General features: G+C 44.0%; 1 protein-coding gene across 2 annotated transcripts in view; it reads left to right on the forward strand.

Annotated features, from left to right (window-relative positions):
* COL5A1 (collagen type V alpha 1 chain) overlaps positions 1 to 24,407 on the forward strand; it is a 248,943-nt gene that overhangs the window by 162,441 nt on the left and 62,095 nt on the right. For both annotated transcript variants that reach the window (XM_073313982.2, XM_073313983.2), the window contains exons 24-32: positions 1,231 to 1,275; positions 2,502 to 2,555; positions 5,627 to 5,671; positions 9,464 to 9,517; positions 14,274 to 14,318; positions 16,027 to 16,080; positions 18,209 to 18,316; positions 19,164 to 19,217; positions 22,206 to 22,259. In XM_073313982.2, coding sequence (XP_073170083.1) covers positions 1,231 to 1,275; positions 2,502 to 2,555; positions 5,627 to 5,671; positions 9,464 to 9,517; positions 14,274 to 14,318; positions 16,027 to 16,080; positions 18,209 to 18,316; positions 19,164 to 19,217; positions 22,206 to 22,259 — 513 coding nt within the window. The remainder of the gene's footprint in view (positions 1 to 1,230; positions 1,276 to 2,501; positions 2,556 to 5,626; positions 5,672 to 9,463; positions 9,518 to 14,273; positions 14,319 to 16,026; positions 16,081 to 18,208; positions 18,317 to 19,163; positions 19,218 to 22,205; positions 22,260 to 24,407) is intronic.

Here is a 24,407-nt window from a genome sequence, read left to right on the forward strand (position 1 = left end):
AAAGTCAGATCCAAGCATCTCCTTGACTGAGGGAGTCAGTTATCTGGTTCTAAATCCAAATGTGCTGCTCAGTGTCATCTCTGATTTTTAATGTGCTCATTATGGAAGCAGTGGGAGCCGGTGGCTATTGGACTAGGAGTCAGGAGACCTGGGGACGTATTCTTCAGTGCTGTTGTTGAACTTCTCCGTAACCTTGGGCAAGTCACATCCCTTTCTGGTGCCTCAATTTCCCCATCTTGAAAACAATTCTTATCATAGAATCATAGGACTGGAAGGAAACTTGAGAGGTCATTTAGTCCAGTCCCCTGCACTCATGGCAGGACTAAGTATTATCTAGACCATCCCTGACAGGTGTTTGTCTAACCTGGTCTTAAAAATATCCAATGATGGAGATTCCACAACCTCCCTAGGCAATTTATTCCAGTGATTAAACACCCTGACATTTAGGAAGCTTTTCCCAATGTCCAACCTAAACTTCCCTTGCTACAACTTAAGCCCACTGCATCTTGTCCTATTCTCAGAGATTAAGAAGAACAATTTTTCTCCCTCCTCGTTAACAACCTTTTATGGACTTGAAAACTGTTATCACGTCCCCACTCAGTCTTCTCTTCTCCAGACTAAACAAACCCCATTTTTTCAATCTTCCCTCATAGGTCATGTTTTCTAGACCTTTAATCATTTTTGTGGCTCTTCTCTGGACTTTCTCCAATTTGTCCACATCCTTCCTGAAATGTGGTGCCCAGAACTGGACACAATACTTCAGTTGAGGCCGTATCAGCACGGAGTAGAGCGGAAGAATTACTTCTCATGTCTTGCTTACAACACTGCTGCTAATACGGCCCAGAATGATGTTCACTTTTTTTGCAACAGTGTTACACAGTTGACTCATATTTAGCTTGTGATCCACTATGACTCCCAGATCTTTTTCTGCAATACTCCGTCCTAGGCAGTCATTTCCCATTTTGTATGTGTGCAACTGACTGTTCCTTCCTAAGTGAAGTACTTTGCATTTGTCCTTATTGAATTTCATCCTAATTATCTTCATTTGTTCTATGGATGAAATAAGCTATCTAAAAATGAAGTATTAGCATCTTCTGTGGGACATTTCGATAACTATTGGAAATACCAAGTCATTGAAAGTGTTAGAAGGATGCTACACTGAGGTGTTGCAAAATAAATTTGGAATGATTAATTTGTTTCTTAACCCCCCTACCTTTTTTCTTTTCACAGGGTCTTCCAGGTCCACAGGGTGCAATTGGTCCACCAGGCAATAAAGTATGTTAATACACTGCAGCTGTGACATAAGTCAGCTGTTGCCATTAATATGCATTTGTCTCCTCAGATACTCCTGTTTGCCTCATGCAATATCTGTTTACAGCTGTATGCCTGAAAGTTTAATTTGTCCTGCTCCAAACAGGGCAGAGAGGAGGAAACAGAGTTTGTCTCTAATTCAAAATATTTGTATTCACGTCCCATTTTAAGAGAAACATTTTGAAGACAGTCTGTATAAAATGTTAGGAGTTGACTTTAAATTGTCTGTTTCTGAGGCTAAATATGCAGAGATGTATAAAGGGACAGCATTTGTAAGATATAAAGGGACATTTGTAAGAGCATGGGGATTCAGATAATTTAATGAGGACCTTCACCCTGGGAGATGGGCCAAGTTACACCGAGTTTCCATTTTGGCTTAATGTACTGTTCTCACTGGGCAAATTCTACCCTCCCACCCATGCAGCACCCTGGACTTTAAATCAGGCAAAATGTTGCCCACTGGAATGACGGGACTAATTCATGTTCCTGAGTGCATTTGCATAATTCCCACTCCACTGACTTCCTTGGCATGTATCATTTACCCAAACATGAGAATTCCCCTTATTGTACAGTATTATGGGATCATTGACCAAAAGCTGTCCAGGAGAAAAATGAACAGAACGGATTATCATTTTAAAGGACAAAGGCATTTCTTGTTTAATTGCGGAGTCACACACTCAAGTTGTGTAAGTATAGCCACTCCTTGACGTGGTCAAGGGATCAGGATTCCTATTATTAAAGGAGAGTAACACAACTGCATTTAAACGAGAAGGTGAGGCAGATAGGGCAGTCCCCCCCGCCCCCCATTTTTTCCATTTGTCATAATGGTTTGTTTTTCTATTATGTGATTTTATGCTCTGTGGGCCCAGTTTTCCAGCACCCTGCACCTTGTGTGGTCATTTACATCAGTGCAAAATGCTGCCCAGGCAGGATGGTAGTGCTTTGTACCAGCCTTGCGCTCAGTTTGCACTGGTGTGAAAGGCGGGGCAGGGTCAGGCCCTGCTTGTTGAGCCATTGCATCTTTTCTAAAGGATCTACCTGTACATACAACATTTGCGAGACCAGGTTCAGACAAAGCAAAAGATGTGCCTGTAACATGATGCCCTTTGTTCTCTGACTGTCGGTGTTTAATAACTTCTTGGGGACACTTGTTGCTGCAGTGATTCTGATTGTTTCTGGGTATTTTTTAGGGACCCCTGGGTAAACCTGGTCTTCCTGGCATGCCCGGTGCAGACGGCCCTCCGGTAAGTAGTCTGTTCCTAAGGTACCCCACCCCGCTTACCCCCTAGGGACCTGATGCTGCATCACTATTGCACCCAGCCGCCTTGGGAGCTCAGTAGGATCTTGAGCGCTCAAGGTTTTACAAGATCAGGCCCCAGTCAGAATTTACACAAACGTCTCTGCCACGTTGCAGCGTTTGGTTCTCCTCTAGCCCCACATTACCAGTCTGGTTCTTCCCTAGGCGTGTTGTGCGCCTACTTCAATTCCCATTGATTCTAGCCGGAGCGGAGAGCGCTCAGGAGCTCTCAGGATTGCCCCAGTAATAATCATTTTCAGTAAACAATGTTGTGAGTGAGGAATGGGCGTCATTTTAACGCACACTATGGATCCTGCGAAACCCCAGAAGCTCGGCTGAAATGCATGCTTAAGTGTATTGGACAGAGCACTAGCACTGTGAGTGCATCTCAAGCCAGTCCCTGTAAAGGGGGCGATGCATGCTGTGAATAAAAATGAACCCTTTTATCTGGACCATAGGTCTGAATTCAGTTGCTGTCTCAATCCCCACCTGTAGAGCTTAGAACACCAAGGATATGTCTGCACTGCAATTAAAAGCCCGTGGCTGGCCCATGCCAGCTGAGTCAGGTTTGCAGGGTGTGAGCTACGAGCCTGTTTAATTGTGGGATAGACATTCAGGCTTGGGCTGGAGCTTGGGCCCTACACCACAATTAAACAACCCTTTAGCCTGAGTCCGAGTGAGCTGGTCTGGGCCAGCCATGGGCATCTGATTACGGTGTAGACGTACCCTAAGTGCTTCTGCAATGCAGCTAGTAAGAGCAACCTGAATTTCACATGAGAGTTCTCTTCTAGCAGCCTCATGATAATCCTACTTTAAACATTATCTGTTCTTGGAGGCTGGTGTTGAAAATCCCTGGCCTTTAAACTAGATCTGATTTTTTACACTCTAAGGAGACGTCCGATTTTAAGAGCAACAAACATTGAACGGTTACATTCCTGAACATAAATGCAGAACATGCCGAAAAATTACATTTTTCTATCTGGGGATTATCCTTCCCACTCGGGGAATTTTATCTGTCTCATAAAATTGTTAGCTGATTCAACAGTACAGAATATCTATAAGGCTGTTGCTCTCCATGTGAAATTCTCAGAGCAGCCTCCATTGGAGCCTCTCAGTTATAAAATCTGTCCAGTCCAGTTTTTATGTAGACTAAGGGTCATATATCCTCTTCAATGTGCACACACGGCTCCATTTGTTCTCATGGGGAACGATGTAGCCTGAAGATAGTCTAGGGCAGGTTTTAAGTGTGAGCATTAAGGAATAACAAGATGCCCAGATGCTCTGTAGTAATTGGACTCCAAAGATATATGGCATTTACTAAATTCCTTTTAAAAATCCCCCAAATCATATGGCATCTTGCTGCCAGACCCAGTGAAGTCCCTTGTCAATTATTGATCCCAGGGCTGGTAATGGAACTGCACTTTTTGAAATGGGTGATGATATTACGTACCGTGCAGATTTAGACCTCAGCCTGGACTTCCACTGATACCCACCGCTGCACCTATGATAGATCTAGAAATGAGCAAGTCGGTGCAGGCACAATTGTGTGCATGGGTGCTGTTGATGTCCTTTAGATATCTGGCTACATCAGGGCACCTTCAGCTATCAAAGTAGCAGCATTATATTTGTGAGTATATGAAGGGAGGGTTTTTTTTTTTAAATCCGATCCTTTTAGGGGAGGGATAGCTCAGTGGTTTGAGCATTGGCCTGCTAAACCCAGGGCTGTGAATTCAATCCTTGAGGGGGGCCATTTAGGGATCTGGGGCAAAAATTGGGGATCGGTCCTGCTTTGAGCAGGGGGTTGGACTCGATGACCTCCTGAGGTCCCTTCCAACCCTGATAGTCTATGATTCTATGAAATCCTGCTGGTCTGACGTTCTCCTTTATGCAGTGTGATCTTGGGAAATGGTTTTTAAGTGATTGCAAGAAGGTCATTGGCATGTTCAGACAGGAGCTCGCTGATGAAAAACCTACTTACTGCAGAGGTGCTTAGGGCTTTGAGAACCTGTGGTGTGGTCTGGGTGCCCTCGTGTTCCTTTCAAACGAAAAGATTATGAATACACATTAGGTGCCACAGCTAAGAGGTTAATGTCTTTGTGCTGACACTGCAAACCCCAGAGGGATGTTTTGCCTTGGCAATGTGTTTGGTCCGTTAGTAAGCAAATCCATTGCAAAGGCACTCATTGGCTCTTCACAATGCTTCGCTAGTGCACTGTGCTTGATGAGAAGCAATTTTTCAGGATGGAAAATGGTACTTTTGTTTTGTACCGATAGAAATCTCAACAAAAGGCTTCTAAAGACACTGAATAAGAATGTGTTGGAAGCTACAGGATGTTGGGTTATTCAGCGCCCAAGCCCAAGAAGAAAGCTGACCAGTGTCCAGACAGTCAGCATGCAGTGGGGATGCAGGTTAACTGAGTGTTTATCATCAGATCATGCAGCTGATTCCAGTAACCAGCAAATGGTTGCAGTGTGGAGATCTGACCATCACAGCCTTCCCAACATACTCTCCAGTACTGTACAACTGGATTTTTTTCTCATCACCAACCTAATGACAGCAAATATCAGGAACAAAAGTGGCCTAGTGATTAAAACACAGGAGTGGAATCCAGAACTTCTGAGTTTTATTCCTGACTCTGCCATGGACTGTCACATGGCCTTGGGTGTGACATTTAGCTGCATTGTGCCACAATTCCCTCTTTGCAAAATAGATACACTGCTAGTTGCCCAACTCGCAGAGGTGTTGTGAAATGTTATTGATATTTGCAAAATACCTTGTGCTGTGCAGATGCAAGGTGGTGTAGCAGCGTAAAGTAGAATTCCACTGCAGTCCCCTTATGTTGGTGAGCACTCATGCAAGTAGATCAGTTGACCTCAACAGGACCACTCGCATGAGTAAGTGCTCACTAATGTGTAAGGATCCCCTTGGAAATAGATCAAAACTGATGGTCAGTTTCCAAAGCAGTGATCTGATTATTAATCTCCTCTCTCTGTTTTGTCTATTTGTTTTATTAATAGGGTCATCCTGGCAAAGAAGGTCCTCCTGGTGAGAAGGGGAGTCAGGTATGTGTTAACCAGACCCTCATCATTCTTATTTAGTGTCACTGAACATGGAGGAAGAAATTAATCCCCATGCAATGTTAGACGTTGAGCAGATGACTTCATTGCCTTGGAGGCATTAAAGCGCTCTGGTCAGTTCTGAAGGAGAGAGGCCTTGTCTACACTAGGAAGGATTTGCTCAGACAGTTATACCTGCAAACTGGTACTGTACCAGCAGAGCTATACCGGCAAACCCTCTCCGTGGAGATGCAGCTCATTGCAGCAAGAGTTCTTTTGCCAACATAACTTATACCTGTTCCCCAAATGAAATAAGCTAGACTGGCAAAAGGACTTTTTTGCCGGTATAACTGCATCTACGTTAGGGCTTTTGCCAGCATAGTTATGTCAGATAAAGAGTGTATGGGGAAGTGGGGGGTGAGGGGTGTTTCACACTTCTAACGGACGTAGCTGTGCTTGCAAAACTTTTGTTAAACATGTGCTGGGAAACGGTCACATGACTTGGCTGTACTGGTTTTTGAAACACCAATGAGACCCACCAACCCTGCTCCTAAACCAAGTCCAATTGAACTGTCTGTTTGCTTCTTTGAATGTTCTTTCTACTTCTTTCACTTTCTGGCTTTGTCTAGAAACAAAAGAACAGAAATATTACCCCCGCCTCCCACTCTCTGTTTGGAAATGCCCCAGGAATGGTGATCTAGTGAGATTTACAACTCATTTAGAAATGTAGATGAACTTGGACGTTTTTCCTTCCTGAACCTTCAGAATCTAAGATGCGTTTTGATTGTTTTCTCACTTGTGACTTTGACCACAGGGGATGAGGAGGAAGGAGTCATGGGACAATTTCAGCTTGTCTATAAATGTGTAGTTGCACCAGAGATCTCTTAGCAGCATTGTCCAGCCTAGCTTTCCTGGCAAGCAGCACTGAAAAGCTTCCCGAACATGCAAAAGAAACCTGTGAAGGGGAAAGCTGTTAATCAGACACAAATAAATATCCTCAGTGCTGCAGAGGGAATGCAGAAAATTACTTTTTAAAAAAATTAATGTTCTTTTCTTTCTAGTTTGCCCCCATGTCAAAATCCCTCTTTAACAATATTTTAGAAAACATTGCTCAGAGTCCTTGAATGATATGGTTGTTAGTTTGTCTGGGAGATCTACCATCTGTGTTCCTGCTGCGTCCCATTCAGCTGAAAACCATTACATTTGTCAAAAGTCTTTTATTAGAGTACAGTCCAGTTTGATTGAAGCTCACCCTAGCATTGCCTGGGTACCGTGCAGAGCAGGAAAACAATGCCTGCCACCTTGATGGCGGCCATTCCTCCAGCTGGCGTCACGTGAGGCTAGGAATTCAAATGTTCGTGTCTGTAGAATGTTAAAACCCAATCAACTGCCCTGCGCTCACTCGCTGTGCTGGGAGACATTTAGCAAACATCCAGAAGTCAGCAGGTGTCAGGGTAAAAGTCCAGATCCAGGCTATAACTTTCTCCATGAGTTATTGCTTAAGCAGTTATGATCCCAGAGCAGTGTTTGTGCTGCTAGATTTGTTCCAATTGACACTAGCACGAGTTCTGAGACTCCAACAGACCCCAAGAAGCATAGATCCTTCAGCTCAGCCTGGTTGTCAGGCTGGGAGAAATTATCCAGAACTCTCTTACAGAAATGGAAGAGTATTTTTTTCAGTTAGTTGAGCAAAAGAAAACAATTCAGTTGAAAATGTGATTGATGTACCGAGTCATAAGACGGCACTCTAGCGATGGTGCAAGGTACTTACAAAGTTACCGTGAAGTGTGTCCATCCAGATTTGGCAATAACTACAATTCAGCCCTTGGAGTCAGTGATGACTAGATGGATTCATAGCTCTGAATGCTAGAAAGGACCATTATGATCATCTTAGTATGCCCTCCGACAAAATCCAGGCCAAAGAATCTCACCCGAAAATGTCTGTATCAAGCCCATAACTTCTGTTTGAGCTACAGTTTATCTTTTAAAAAGACATCCAATCTTGACTTAAAGATTTCAAGTGATGGAGAATCCATCACATGCCCAAGTAAGTTGTTAATGACCCTCCCTGTTCAAATTTGCATCTTATTTTTAGTCTACATTTGTCTAGCTTCAGCTTCCAACCAGTTTATTAGGACATAAGCTTTCGTGAGCTACAGCTCACTTCATCGGATGTGAAGTGAGCTGTAGCTCACGAAAGCTTATGCTCTAATAAATTGGTTAGTCTCTACGGTGCCACAAGTACTCCTTTTCTTTTTACGGATACAGACTAACACGGCTGCTACTCTGAAAGCTTCCAACCAGTGGATCTTCTTATAATGATGGCTCTATTCATAACAGTCCTAGAAATCAGAGACAAGCTAGACTTGTGATGGCATCCAATGCATCTCCTTGTACATGAAGGATTGGTCCACGTTGCACATGTGCTAATGTTTCATGCAATTCAGGTTCACATGTGCCACATGATGGGGTTTCCGCTGCTTCCCTTGGGAGTTTATTCCACATGTTCTAGAAAAGATCTCATTGTCTGTAGTTTTCTGGATCTAGGGATCATAGGCTCATAAGTCCCATTTTCAAAAGTGATGCAGGAACTTACAAGTCTAAATCTCATCGAAAGTCCTAAATCACTTTTCAAATGGGACTTGGGCCCCTAAGTTCCTTAGGCACTTTTGAACGTTTTACCCATTAAGTCTACATTTTCACTTTTTAATTTTATTCCATTGCTCCATAGGTGCTGGAACTAGAGGTGCTGGGGGTGCTGCAGCATGCCCTGGCTTGAAGTGGTTTCCATTACACACAGGGCTACAGTTTGGGTCAATGGCTGTCAGCACCCCCACTATACAAATTGTTGCAGCACCCTGCATTGCTCCTATTTTATTACTCTTGAAGCTAGAGCTAGTTGAGGGGAAAAAAGGGAAATTAAAATTTTCTGCAAATATTTCCCCTCCTTTTTTTCCAAAATTTTGGCCGTCTAAAGTTTACTTCAAATTTGACAATGCTACACCTTGAATTTTGAAAAATTTGGACCGATTCTACAGTTGGTTAGAAAAAGGCAAGAAAAGAATTGTGAACATTTCAACGATTTTTTTCTTTTTAAAAATTTCATCATGACTTCGAAATTCAGCTTCAACCTGCTCTACCTGAAACTAAGCAGAGAAGTCACTTTTGCCATTGCGAATCATTAGCGGATCCTGTGTAGAAAACCTTTTCTTTGTAGCTAATTATTACAGCCGTCACACAGCTGGTGTCTCCTCTCTCTGTCATAGATTCATAGATATTTAGGTCAGAAGGGACCATTATGATCATCTAGTCTGACCTCCTGCACAATGCAGGCCACAGAATTTCACCCACCACTCCTAAAAAAGACCTCACACCTATATCTGTGCTATTGAAGTCCTCAAATTGTAGTTTGAAGACCTCAAGGAGCAGAGAATCCTCCAGCAAGTGACCCGTGCCCCATGCTACAGAGGAAGGCGAAAAACCTCCAGGGCCTTCCAATCTGCCCTGGAGGAAAATTCCTTCCCGACCCCAAATATGGCGATCAGCTAAACCCTGAGCATATGGGCAAGATTCATCAGCCAGATACTGTCTTCTGTCCTGTGCGCAGATCACAGACCACAGAGCAACGTGATCTCTAAGTTAGGTTTCCATAGCCTCTTCTAAGCACAGCCGACCTCCCAAATGCCTTCTGTTCAGCCAGCCATGCATTTTCCTGTGCAGTTCAGGACAGACAGTTTATCAAAAAGTTCCACCGTTGCTGTATCTTAATGTTGTTTTGTTGTTGTTTTTAAATCACAGGGTCCAACTGGACCTCAGGGCCCACTTGGATATCCAGGACCTCGTGGAGTCAAGGTAAGGAAGATGGGAAGGCAGGAACACACACCTATGTCTTTATTTCTGAGCTGAATTCTGTGTCTTGTGTTCGAGGTAGAAGAGGCCGTCTTGGATCTCACTGAGTTTGACAGCAGCCCCTAAGGAGCAATTTCTTCTACTTACTCTTAGCACATCTTTCTCTGGCTTAAAAAGGGTTAGCAACTCTGGTTCTGTGTAAATGGAACTCGGGAATGGTCATATGGAAGAGGAAGTGCTGCAACAGCACTGGAAGAAATCTAGGAGGACAGGTGTTGAATCAGTTAGTTGGTCAGAAACCTATGGGTATCACAGATGAGTCTAAAGGATACTCATCAGATTTACCACTAAATATGGATGTGATACCTATGGTAGATGTGTTATCAGTGAGCCTAGAAGAAACGTCGATAGCTCACTGGGGAGTGTAGCAGAAACACTGAAGCATTCATTAGTAGTCAGTCATACTTACCATTTGATCCCTTCCTTTGGCCTGACCTATCAGCTCAGGCCTAGTAGAAATGTAAAACTCTGCTGCTTTCTAGAAGAGCTTCAGATGGATTTTTATTCCCACGGAACATGGCACAGTTCCCTCACTAGTTGGAAAACAAAACAAATGTCAGCCTGTACATGAAGATTTTAACAGGCTGTGACTGTTAATGAAACAAAATAGCCCAATATTAAAACAAAACACAGTGTGTCTGTGCGCTCAGAGTGCTCTGGAATTGTGTTATTTGAAGCTGAGATTTCTCTGTCATGATATTTAAACTCACATCCCATTCTCTTTCACTGAATTGAATTGCAGTTCTTCAGCTCGCTCCTGATATCTGCAATATGTGTACATTGATAAGAAGGTAGTGGGTATTTTCCCCCTGCCACTCTGATTCTTAATCCTGCATCAGAATCTGTTAACTCTGCCCCTGATCTATACAATGCTTCCCACACTCCTGTGAAACTGCAGGGGTCCATGCTTGTGGATATACATACAGGAGCAGAGGCTAAAGATGAAGTGAAAACCGATTCAAACCCTCCATACATTTTTCCAGTAGCACAAAGCCACTCACTCTTAAATTTCCAAAAATTTAACTAGATTTATTTAACCAAAGCATGTTTTCATCTCATGTCTTGCAGCACAGCAGATTGAGACTTAGTGGTCCATTAAGAAATGGTTTTCTATTATGCTTACTGCTAAAGTGGAACTGTTCCTCATTACAGTGATATAGAGAAAGTGTGTTGTCTGCACAATCCTTAGTGTTTACCAAAAATGTTTCAGTTCCCTCAATCAGTGTGCTATTAATTGAATAAAGCTTCAGCTCTGAAAATCAAAGAACAGTGTCTCTCCTTGGACTTGCCATCATAAATCATTAGATCTTGTCCATCTGATCAGAATTCTCTCCTGCTGTATGAATTCACTGCACTTGAAATTCATTTGTATTTTTTGCAGGCAGGAGGGGTTGGGGGAAGACATTAAATACATCTTGGGTAAAATTAAATTCATTTTTAAAGAACTCTTTTTGTTGATATAAGAGTTACATTGCATAGTACAGCTACGAGATGTGTGTTCCCTGTGGTGAAATTCTGGCCTGCTTTTCCTGAGGGAAAATCAGTGTGCAGGAAGCTTCTTACTTTTTGCCCCAAGCAAGGCAAGACATGGGCCTAGCAATGCTTTGAATGACAGACAAAGGGACTCGGTCACACCTTTGACGCCCTCGGCTACTATCAGCTGCAAGCACTAGGGGATGCAGCGGTAAGGCACACTGCTGAATCTCCCACCTTCCACTCCTTAAACCATTCTGCCTTGACCTTCCATTGAGTCCCTGATACCCAGCTTCCCCCTTTCCGAGTGAGCCTCGTGTGCTTAAGGGCAGAATGTGGCTCACAAAGTCTTCAAAACTCAGAATAGAACTTGCAGCCCCCAAACCGCAAGAAACCACAGCAGCCAATTGAGAATTAGATCACAAAATCCATTAGTATTGAGTGTCTCACATATTGATACTCTCCAGTCTCTTGACAGACACACACAGCATGATCAATCCACTGCAGCTCAGTGAGTATGCCAGACCAAAGGCGAAATCGCAGTAATGATTTGCAGCTGCATATGGCCGGGCTTCCAGATTTCCTTATTGTCCAAGGGCATCTCCTCTTATGTCCTTCGGCCACCAGCACATGAGCAGCTAGACTCTGGCAGCTCTAAGCAGACAGAGAAGCGTGAAGCAGTTGCACCAGCTAGATCTAGGTGTAATGCAGGCAGGCACTGTGTAAACTTCCCATACACACTGCCATAGCATCTTAGGGCCTGTGCCCCATGTCACAACCGCTAAAATAATCTGTTAAATAGCTAAAATAATCTATTAAAAATTGAGGGCAAAATTCCACCTTCTGATGCATGTGCAGGACAGTGAGAGGAAAGGGAACAGGGTGGGTGCATCCACAGCAGAGCTCTTCAGTAAGGTTGCAAAGCGAACCAAAAAGTGCACAGGCTAAATTCTCAGTTCATGCTCGGTGCTGTTGCACCACATACATAGTGTGCAAGATCACGTGCTTAACTCAGGCATCTGGGTAGGAGGGACAAGTAAAAGATGTACTTGAAACCCCCTCAATTAGATACTTAGATTGTAAGCTCCTTGGTGCAGAGACCATCTTTTTGGTTCTCTGTTTGTACAGCACCTAGCACAGTGGGTCTTGGTCCATGACCAGGGCTTTTAGGTGCTACAATCAAATGATTAATAATAATACGTCATGTAACTGACATGTGTATGCTTTGGACTCACTTTTCATTCTTTCCCTTTCCTTTCCATTCTGTTCAATGCCCTAGTGTTGATTGATTTAAACATCCATACATAAATAAATCCAAAAAGTTTGGCAGGGTAAGAGATCCTGCTTCAAGGCATAAGCCAACTTCTCTAAGTGATACAGGTTAGGAAGAAGTGTTCCTCAGGAGCAGGTTATTCCTTAACTGCCTATTTCAGGGTTTCCTTCACCTGCTTGTGAAGTAACTGGTACCGGCCATGGTTAGACACGTGATGCAGGGCTAAACGGACCACAGCTCTGATCCAGTATGGCAGCTTCCTGTTCTCCAGTTTTCCTGTGCATTCTTCCTAGACAGTAGCTCCTCTCCCAGATGATCTCATCTCATTCCATAGTGCTGTTCAGCTTACCTCTGCTTACTCAGTAGAGGACCAGTGATTCAGAAAATGGGGGAGTTGCCCTGCATTCATATAATTTAGTGAATGTGGTACTGCATTAGTAACGGACAGGTATTCCCAGGCTTCATGCTTTCACATGCTGATTTTAGCTTTACATTCACTGCATTTTTTCCCGATCTCTTCCACCCCACCCCCCGCTTTCCCAACTGTGTCGTGGATCTTGGTGTCAGCAGTGTTTTGATTAGATGTAATGGCTTGGAGGCTGAGTAGAGGATAAAAGCAAACAAGGAGACAAGTCATAGAATCATAGAATATCAGGGTTGGAAGGGACCTCAGGAGGTCATCTAGTCCAACTCCCTGCTCAAAGCAGGACCAGTCCCAACTAAATCAATCAACAAGTCAACTCCAGGGGAAGGAACATAGTGCTAGATAATACTTGACTCTGTCTCTTGAATCCCGAGATGAGTAATATCGTCAAGAAGATTACGTCTTCTTCACCCTGTCCATTTAGTGCTAAGGATCTCAGCTGTTGGAGGCCGCCTGAAGTAGCAGAGTGCTTAGGAGTGTCCATTTAGTGTCATTTCATACAGCGGCAATCATAGGTTACATTATGCTGCTTCAGATCCTAGTTGCGCTAAAGATTTATCCTGGTTTCAAAGCTGGCTGGGCGGTGGAGGGATGACTGCTGTGCTGAGTTATTCTATCAGGCTGGGAGCATAATGTGTTTTTACCACAAGAGGGCACTTGGCAAACTGAGTCTCAGTCGAGAGACCGCCAGCTGTAGCCCCTTGTAATGCCTTTCTCCAGAATCCTGACCATCCATAAACCGTATGAACGTTAAGCACAAGTTAGAATGCTTCTGATCTGCCCTTGTCAGACATATACAGCTGAATAGGTGGTTTAATAATGGTCCTGAACATTTTCATTTGACTGCCGTGGGTTATGTCCGTTCATACTTAGCTGAGGATCTGGCCCTCGGAACGCAATCGCTGCTGTTGAGTTTGAAGTCCCACCTCAAGCGGTGGATCAGTACGAACGGGAGGAATCCTGGCCCCGTTGAAATAAATGAGTATTCTTCCATTGACTTTCAAGGGTACGTCTGCACTGCAGCTGGGAGCCCACTTTCCAGTGCGGATAGACAGATGTGCTAGCTCTGCTCAAGTTAGCCGGCTAATAATAGCAGGATAGCCAGGGATCGCATGAGTGGTGGCTTGGGCTAGCCACCCAAGTGTGCTGGGAGGGGTTGGTTTCAGACAGTTAGCCCAAGCGGCTGCCTATGCTACCCCCGGCTACACTGCTATTTTTAGTGCACTAGCTTGAGTGGAGCTAATGTGTGTCCGTCTACCCATGCTCGTAAGCGCGTTTCCAGCTGCCCTGTAGATGTTTCTTTGGGTCACATTCATTCACCCCTACAGCCAATGCACAACGGAGGCGAGCGTCGCACTAAAAAGGAGCCAGAAATCTGCAGACGCTTTGCGGGGTGAATGCTACAATTTGGCAGCAGAGAGAGCGAGGCAAAATTCGCTGTTGTTAACGATTCACCCAGCTCTAGCTGTGTGTATGCTTTACCTTGTGCAGGTGTAACATTGTAACGTGCCTCTGTATTTTTTCGTAAGGGGGCAGATGGAGTTCGTGGCTTGAAGGGCACTAAGGGTGAAAAGGTGAGTTACCCCGGTCCGCTGGAGAAAGGCTGCGTGGGTGTGCAGTTTTGCAGACCTGCTTTGCCAATGTAGGATCCAGTCCCGTGAGACGTACATGTATGAATATTTCCTCTGGTGAATGGAGCTGGACTGACAGTCCCAGAAACAGCTGCTCTCTATTTATTCACAGAGTAGGCTTAGCGTAGACATCCTCCACAGTGCTCAGCCAGCGTGTCTCAGCTCTGAGCTGGGAGTAACGGAGTCTCCATGACCTACTCAATCTTTGGCCTAACTGCTCAGGCCAGCCATTATTATTATAATTTAAATACCTTAGAAGGGAGGGGAGTCTGGTTTCATGTTGGATTTCCCCCTTACACAGGTAACTGAAGCACAATGCTTCCTAACGAATAGCAAACAAAAATCATTTCAGTGAACATTTTAGCAGAAGTCCTTTGCCCAGGAGAAGCCTTCTGGTTTTTATTGTTAGCCAGGGGAAAATCCACTGACATAAATGGAATTCTTTGTGATTTACATCTGGGTAAGAAAGATCTGAATCTGGCCCAGGGAATACAGTGTATGGAATACACTGCCAAGACCAGCCATTGGAGCAGCTTGTAAAATCTATTTTACAAAGGAGTTTGACAAAGTAGAATGTGCGTAGAAAAAATATAGATTATATTTCAGGGATACAGCTGTGATCTCCCAAAGCAATATCAGGAGATGGAGATTTGCTCTGCTGTTCCAGTCCTCAGTATCCTCATGTTCCTTTTTCATACCTGATAGTCCATCAGCAGCAGAGCTGGCAATTAGAGGCAAGGAGTTAGCCACAGGGACCTTCCAGAATCCAAAGTTGTTTTTGGTTACAGTGTCTGTGTTTTAGTCTTTTCCTGGGTTTGCTCTAGGAGTTGATACAGTATCGATTTGAGCTCTGCAGTTAAACTGTCTTGGCTGAAAGAAATATTACTACTGTCCTTGAGGTTTCATGGAAGGATGATGTAAAATGATCTCCGTGAAAATAAAACCCTGTTATTCTTCAAAATAATTTGTTGCCAGTACCGGTAAATTGCTGGTATTTATACCATCTGAGCAGATGCTCTCTACTGGGAGCCAAGGTGTGATTGGTTGGAGAATGCACCTTTGTAATTCCAGTGGGATTATAGTTGTCTGTTGATATGATACTCCCAAAGGTAGGCTCTTGAGCACTTACAGCTTGGCTGAGTTGCATGGATATGTTGTTCTCACCATGAATCATTCTTACATTTTTATGAGTGCATTGAAGACCTCTAGAGCCCTCTAGAAGGGCACAGGTGATGTGCAATTTTTCGGGGGGGGGGGTAGTGGGCCCATCTTGCCCTCCCCCAGGTACAGAGATGCCCTGATGCCACAGAAATACACAAGCATTGTGCACCCCCAGTTCAGAGTTTCACAGAGGCTGCCTTCATGCTGCCATGGAGGGAGAGGGAGGCAGTGACATGGTGGCCAAGGGAAGGAGTGTATCTGCCACTGCATGGATTCACTGGCCATTGCCCCTGCTGTGGAAGAGTGCATAAGCTGACAGTTCTGCTGCAGCAGCTGACCGGGGGGCTGAAATTGGTTCTTTCCCTCCCTCAGGACCCTGTTCAGCACTCACTACTCTTCCCCAAAGGTGCAGAATGTCACAGCTTATATTTGACCTGTGTTCCAGTATCCCCTTTGGACAATCAGCTGGTTTTCTCTTCCTGTTATTCAGGGTGAAGATGGCTTCCCTGGCTTCAAAGGTGACATGGGCATCAAGGGAGACCGGGTGAGTATTTGCTGAGGTGGTGAGGTAGGCTGAATGCATCTTCCTCAGAGAGAGAGAGAGAGAGAGCAGATTTGGGAAAGGGTCCTTCACGCTGGCTCTGGCTGAAATCAGTCTCTTGTAATGAGGATGGTTCTTCAGGCATGTTAGCATTCAGTGATGATAATAATAGGGCGGGGCTTTGAAAGTCCCTCATAAGCACTAAATAACTGTGGTGTTGTGCCATCATGAAATGCAGCTCTCTCTGGGTTGGAACACGATGGTTGTTCTATTGCAGCTTCAAGGGAGAGTGAGAAGGTTTTCCTTGTTGGTGTTTTCCCGATAAGTGCCTGGTATATAAAGATTCTGTCCCAGGGTAGAATACGTCAGAATTCATTTCACACCAGTATCCTGGAAAGGAGTGTCCTGCAGGCAGCAAACTCTTGCATCATCTTTGTAATGCTTACTCCTGTGTTCACTCATGAGATCTGCTCAGTGGAGAGCAGAATAGTTAGACTGGGTCATGATGAGGCTCTGCACCCATTCTGTACATTCAGCTGCTATATAGGAACCCTGGCATCTTAGACTTGCTGGAATCAAGGAGGGTCTAAATCTCTCAATTCTTTATCCCCATATCAGTAGTAAAATTAAAGCTAGTGGTAACATAGAACCCAGTCTTGCAGCCCTGATGCCTGCGAATCCTGCAGGATCATTTATTTATTTCCAGTATCTCTTCCCCCCACATAACGTTACATCCTCTTTATTTGTTAAGCTGGATGTTGTTCCGTAGCACTGGAACAAAGTCTAAAGTCACCAGGCATGCACTTCAGTTGAAGTGAAAACAGGGCTATGAAAACCACCAAGGGTGCATTTTCATATTAGACACGTATCTTTAGCAGCAGGGCACATTGCCTGGCATCAAAAGCTTTTCAAATCATCAGCCCAAACTAACACAGAGATTCAGACAGCAGCTGCATAGCACACCTGTGCAGGGATCTGCTAGCTATGAAATGGTTTTGTCAACATGCCACCCTCGGCGTTGTATGGATGGAGACATTCTTGCCACTCCTTTCTGAACAATAAAGCACATCTTAGCTTGGTGTTTCATTAATAGATATTAGGCACTGGGTGAGAAGACCCAAGGGAGTGATAGACAACCGTAATTTGTGACATGTTTAAAAAAAATCCTCTTTGTTTGATGACTTGTAAAAAATGCAAAGCAAATCCACCATCGCTCCTGGCATGTAAGAATACATTGGAGCCATACCAAGGGCCCCATTCTGAACATCATCTTAAAGTCACTCTCCGTTGATCACTTGAAAGCTTTTCCAGCCCCACCTCCTTCTTTTCGTAGATGAAATTAACCTAGTGGCAGACCACGCTAAAAGGCTTGAATCTCATGATGATTATACCTTGCCAAACAGGTATCTGCCTGAGCCGTTCTCACCAAACATACAATCCCTGCTGCCTGCTAGCAAGGTCCTTTGTTTGTTTTTTATGATAAATACCAAGCTGCTTGAAGATAAGGGCTACGTGAGAATTTTGCAGACAAATAGGGTGCCATCTCAGTTACTTGTGAGCAAAATATCAGGCTGCCTGTGTGTTTCCACTGTGAAAACTTCTGTTGTAACCATGCACAATGCTAACTGCCAAGCCAGTTCCTGGCCTAATTTCCCAGTGACTTTCAGGCTGAGGCTTTCATACCAGTCTTTCTTCTGCAGTTTTTCAGGTCGGCCCTAAATTATAATATCTCCCAGGAGTTGCATGCATATAAACTCATGGTTTGGAGATCAGGAAGCGAAAACAAAGGTTCATAGGAGCCAGAGCTAATGAAAGCTATTTCAGTGGAGGGGAGCTGGTATTAGAGAGGATAATTGGAGTGAAGGGAAAGACTGCTGTGCTGGGAAATAATAGCCAGGCTATGTGAGTGAAAGCAGCATGTCTGTTCTAATAACACTCTAACTTACTGCACAACAATCTCGTCTGAGCAGTGACTGGCTAAAGGTTTAACTTCTCCACAAGTTGTTTTAGTGATGCCAGGGCGAGATGGAACATAGCTGTGTGTACGTTCCTGCCAGCCTCAGGTGATTTTTACTGGGACATGAGATTGCATGAGTGCCGTCTTCATCGTCACTTCCCTTTTGATTAACAGGGTGAGATTGGTCCTCCCGGCCCACGGGGTGAAGATGGGCCTGAAGGTCCTAAAGGTCGCGGAGGTCCTAATGGAGATCCAGGTCCTCTTGGTCCTTCGGGGGAAAAGGTAACAGTGCTAAAGCTGGAACTGTCCTTCAATGCCCAGTCAAAGCAGACAAGAATAGCCAGGGCCGGCCCAGTTTTACAGTGTGCTGCACCAAACTGTTTCCCCGGGATATTCTCTGGTGGATGGTGGGATGGTTGATGATGGGGGAGTCTGGAGGTTGAGATGAGTCTTCTTTTTGGGCGGGGAAGTGAGGTGGATTTTTGGGGCGATCTGTATTTTGTTTGAAGACATTGGGGTGTGGTGCTGTCTGATATCTCTGGTACACACAGAAGCACTTGACCCAGAGGATACAGCCATGCTGCATTGGGTAGACTCAGGCAGGTTCAGCTGTCACCAGCTCTAGAGTCACTGCTTTCATTCAACACCATCAGAGTGGAGCTGGTTACAAGCTTTTGTCCAAAAAATGGGATTTTGTTGCAAACAAAACTATGGTTTTAGAAGAAAATGTTGAGGTTTTGGTTGAAATCCCCCAGTTTTGAAAATATTAAGGGTTATGGCAGGTATTCTGTGTAAACCCCCTTTTTTTTTTTTTGTTGCCATTTTTTCACATGGAAAAAAAAAAAAGATTCCCTGACCTGCTGTATGTGAGAGAGAGGAATCAAACAGAAGGCTTTTCCCAGCAGAGAAGGGGCTTTTGACTGTACCACTGCTTCTTAAGTATCTTCGGCTTCATGGTATTCGTGTGGTCTGATCTCACGTCTGAACTACTATGAAGCTTAGCGTGTTTCCTTTTGCATAATGCAAACCTTTATTGAATCTGCCTACACAATCCAGATTACCATTGAACGTGGTGTGGTGAAACAGTCACAAAATGCACACTACATTCTGTTTTTTAATTATGTTACAGGGAAAACTCGGAGTTCCAGGGCTCCCCGGTTATCCAGGAAGGCAAGGTCCGAAGGTAATTTTTCATTTTACTGTTTTTAAACTCCTCTCCGGGAAGCATGGCAGATATCGTCCATGAGAAGTTGTGGGAAATGGGCTGAACTCAGCTTTCTGTTTTATCACTATAAACCTACAAGGCCAGATCTTCAGCTGGTGTATCAGTATAGCACCATTGGTTCAACCAGTGGAGGATGTCATCCAAAGCAGTGGCTCTCAACCTTTCCAGACGACTGTATCCCCTTCAGGAGTCTGATTTGTCTTCACCTCACTTAAAAACTTACGGAATCAGACATAAAAATACAAAAGTGTCATAGCACACTATTACTGAAAAACTGCCTACTTTCTCATTTTAACATATAATTATACAATAAATCAATTGGAATATAAATATTGTACTTACATTTCAGTGTATAGTATATAGAGCAGTATAAACTAGTTGTTGTCTATATGAAATTTTAGTTTGTACTGACTTCACTAGCGCTTTTTATTGTCGCCTGTTGTAAAAATAGGTAAATGTCTAGATGAGTTGATGTACCCCCGGAAGACCTCTCGGTACCCCCAGGGGTACACGTACCCCTGGTTGAGAACCACTGATCCAGAGTATTTAACCAAGTATGAAGTCAGTAGAAGCTGTTTACATGAGTAAAATGAGTGGCCCCACGCCCTACAGGTCTGATTCTCCATTGCCTTGTGTAGTCAATTACACCTGTATAAAATGAGTGCAAATCAGATCACTTTGCTTGGGTTAAATGGCCACACAAAATGTAAGGCAATGGAAAGTCAGGTTTTGCCATGTATGTTTAACTCTTTAATGCACAGCCTTCTGTAGGTTTTAGAGAACAATGTAGACCATCTAACAAATGCTTCAAATTGGTACCTCATATGTGGGAGAAATTTACAAACATGAAAAAAGAGGGACAGATTCTCACCTGGTGTAGCTTACATTATTGATTCTGATGTTTCTTTAGTCTCGGTTAATGTAGGGGGCAAAGCATTTGGGAGAGAGGATTGGAAAATGAAAAGATTGTGGGCCCCCACCCTGTAGGGCTCTGCGGGAACCCTTTGATATATAGAAATCAACAAAGTGCATGCGCACTTTTAGGCTTGTAATAATAAAAAAAAAACTTAGCCCCCACGTTATGCTTTACGTCTTCAAAGCTCTGAACTACTGTTAACTAATTAATTGAGGAGAATAACTAATGAGGCGAAGTCTCCTTGAAATTAAAATAAAAGTGCCATTTGCAGAATTGCAGGCATCCTCTGTATCTCATCTACACGCCCACCTTCATTTGGGCTGGTGTCAAATGTTCTTTTTAAAATTAAAACCGAGAGTTCTGGTACATAGAATAAAAGCTGCAGCCTGGTTTTATCATCCCCGGTGGCTTTGGGAACTTACGTTTTTGTTAACATTAATTTTTCCCTAAGAATCATATTTTATTATTCATGTTAATTGCTTGAAAAACCAGGCTTGCTTGACACTGGAGACATAATTAACCACAAAAGATTGTTTCCTGTTTTTGTTTTTTAATTTGCATTTTGTGTTTGTTTGTGGGGTTTTTTTTTGTTTGTTTGGTTGGTTTTTGCGTGTCTGTTAACACATATTTGAAAACTAGCAACAACAGCTACTCTCTATACAGTTGCATCGGAAAAGGAAAGATTAGGGGTAACATTTTTCAGTGAGCCTGAGACCTATTTTCAAAAGTGATGTAGGCAAGTAGAGACAAATTTTTGGTTGTATTGAGGCACTTAAAGATACAGATAGATGCCTAGTGAGATTTTCAAATGTGAGTAAGCAGGTTAGGTTCCCAATGGAAGTTTGGCACCTAAGCACCTTAGGTGCTTTCGAAAATCCCACTAGGCATCTCGAGACACGTAAATGCCTTTGAAAATTGGCCCTTCCGAACACAAGTCCTGCTGGCTTTGAATCAGATGTAGGCTCCTAAATGCCTGAGTCACTTTTGAAAATGGGGCTTAGGCTCGCAAGTCACTGAAGTGCTTTAAAAATGGTTGACCTAGGTGATCGCTATTGTTGTACCCTGCAATGGTGTCGTTCTGGGTAAGGAACATTGGACCAACTCATTAGAAAACATGCTCCACTTCTTAACCATATTAAGCCAATGTGCAGTATTGTCCCCTATTCATGCCCCTTCTTTATATACTGAGGGCCACATTCTGGCTGGCGTGAAAGCACAAGAACATATCTGTAAACCCACAGGGGACTGAGGGAGGAGTATGGATATGAGCTTTCCTACCAGGGGCATGGTCTCAAGTGGGTGGCCCAGCCATTTGTCACTCAAGCCCAGCCGAATCTGAGCCTGTGTAACTGCAGAAGCCCATGTCCATGTGGTTGTGGATCAGGAGCTCGTGGCTGAAGAGCGGGTAGCTCTTGGCCCGTCAGCGGAATGTCATGGCTAGCAAGGAGCAGAGCAGTCTTGCCGGCCCCACCGCTGCCTCTACTCAGCCCCACAAATTTCTCCTGGCCCCAGGCAATTTTAGCGACAGCCAAGCCCCATGCAAATGCCAGCCAGCCCCTTTGCCCTGGCTTAACCCATTCCTTCCTAGGACTGTGGGGATCACCTCCTGCACTGCCCAGCCAGCCCCCAGGCACCACTTCCCACAGCTCCCATTGGCCGGGAACAGCAAACCACGGCCACTGGGAGCTGCGGGTGGCCATACCTGCGGACCGTCAATGTAAACAAACTTTGTTGGTGGGGTTGCCCACCACTGGTCTAACCCCAATGTAAACCACAGGTACTGATCATACAGGGCCCAATCTGAACCCCATTGAAATAAGTGGAACTCTCATTAACATCAGTGGACTTTGGATCAGGGTGCAGTGCAAGCTACCCGAGGCCACATGCTTATCTGTCATAAGTCTGCATAGTCCCATCATAATCAGTGGAGCTACACCAGATTACACCAGACAGGGATCTGGCCCTCATTCTAAAATAGTAGACCAGAACAGTGCCAATTTCAGCTCATTCTCTTGTTTATTTCCCCCCAGGGTTCAATCGGATTCCCAGGATTCCCGGGAGCCAACGGAGAGAAGGGTGGAAGGGTAAGAGCCATTTTGTCTGGCTGCTTTGCTGATTTTCACACAAAACCCAATGAACTTGGAGATAAACCCTTGAAGTGATTATTCCAATCAACAATGCTATAGAGCAAAGAGCATGAGAAAATACAGTATCCATGAATGAGCTCACAAGATCAGAGCTGGAGGACGAGCAGAAAATGAAATCCAGATATCTGCTAAATAACATAGCATCGAAAAGGTCTAAAGTCATTAATGAAAGCCAGATTAATCTTTGTCAGCTCAGATGGGGCCATTGCATTACCCAGTTTGAGAGTTTTCAGTAAGAAAAGAAAAGAAAAGACTCCAGTCTCTCAGCCACCCAACGTCCTCAGACATAATCCCCTTTCATTCCATTTCCATGCCACTAACAGGACTTGTCTGGCACAACAAACCAGCTGCCTAGGAAATTTACACGGTCTAAATGTTAAGCAAAATCGTTCCTTACATATTCACATTCATTAGCCCAGTCCAGTGCAATCAGAGCCTTCTCTGTCTCATGCCCCCTCAATCCTGGCAATGAAGTCCCCTTTGGTCACAACTGATCATAAATGTGATGTCATAGCAGGACAAATCCTGGGCTAAATTCAGTGCTGCTGTAATTCCATGGACTCCAGGGGAGTTGTGCCTGCTTTCACCAGGGCTGACTTTGGCCTATTCTATGCTCCATCGTGAAAGGCTTGTGCCATTCAGAATCTCCAGGCTCACCTGGTAGAGATGTCTGGCAAGTGAAAACTGGCCCTTCTGAATGGACTTTGTTGTTGTTCACGTAGCTGAAGTTGCATAACTTAGATGGACGCCCCCCCAACCCCCCCGTAGACCAGGGCCAAGAGACCTGCATGCACACAGGGAAATACTGTCACACTGAAAGCTGATCAATTTATATGAAGAGGAGGTTCCCCTCTTTGTAGTCACAAGAAGCTCACCTGTCCATGACAAACCAAAGAACACCCTCTTCTCTCTCACCTGTTCAGTCTAACGGATGGAAGCCCCTGTGAAGACATCAGAATTGACTCTGGGAACATCAGGCTCTGAAAGTAGAGAAAGGATTTTGAGTTCAGCTATTGAGAGAGTAACAGGGCAACTAACAGTGCAGACAGCAGCTTGTCAATTAAATGCTGGATATTTCTCCCTCAGGATAGTCCAAGAGCTTTTTCTGAATCTTGATCCTTCCCACACCATGAAATGCTGCTTTGGGCATGAGGAACTTTTTAGTTAACAGTAATGATTAGAGATGGGTGAATCTGTTCCGATGCAGTATGGACCACCAGGAGCCTAACTTTAGGTTCAAAATTCAGAGTTGAAAGGTTTTGTTAAATGTATGTTTAATTTTCCAGTGCCTCTGCACTTCCTGATTCCTGTGTGGGAGCTGGTGTTATTATTTATCATTTATATTTTCATAAAGCCCAAAGGCATTGATCCCAGCTAGAACCCCTTTGTGCTAGGTGCGGTACAAATGCTTACACTCTTATTTGTAAACAGAAATGCCACATGGCCCAAACAGAAATGGGAAGCACTGGAAAGCTGATCAAGGAGCCCATTTCTCAATCTGATTATGCAGAAGAGGTGTTCAGTGGTTCAGATAAGCTTCTGGAGCTAGATCAGTTAGACTGGCTTGAATCTGGAGCAACTCTAATAAAATCTTCCCTTTACTCAATGGACCTATCTCAGATTTACAACTCAGCAAATGAGCTCAAAATCAGATCCTTAAAATGTGGGTGTCTCACCTGCAAACTTAGATTTCTAAGCCTGTAGATATTTGCCCATCACTTGTAATGAAGGACTATCAGGGCACTGGCCAGCTAACATAAAGAGTCTATTTCATGCAAAACAAACTTGGGTTAGATGATTCAGAGAACAAGTAGAAAGTCATTCTGTGCACCGGATCTGTCACAGTGAAGAAGGGCAGGGGCGGGGGAGAGGGGGCGTTTAGGAAAGTGAGTAGCATTACTTTCCTTTTTATTCTCATTTAAATACAAATTACTTTTAACAGGCATGTTGGATGGGAGTGCAGAGAATATAAATTACTTTGCACAGCATTAATATTGTGCCACCTAATTTTAGTTTATATCTTTGAGGAATTTTTTTATTCTTTTCTTCCACTGAGTAATTTTCATCTCCTGATTGCGAACTACA

Source organism: Lepidochelys kempii, chromosome 16 (genome assembly GCF_965140285.1).
Source record: "Lepidochelys kempii isolate rLepKem1 chromosome 16, rLepKem1.hap1, whole genome shotgun sequence".
Lineage (NCBI taxonomy): Eukaryota > Metazoa > Chordata > Testudines > Cheloniidae > Lepidochelys > Lepidochelys kempii.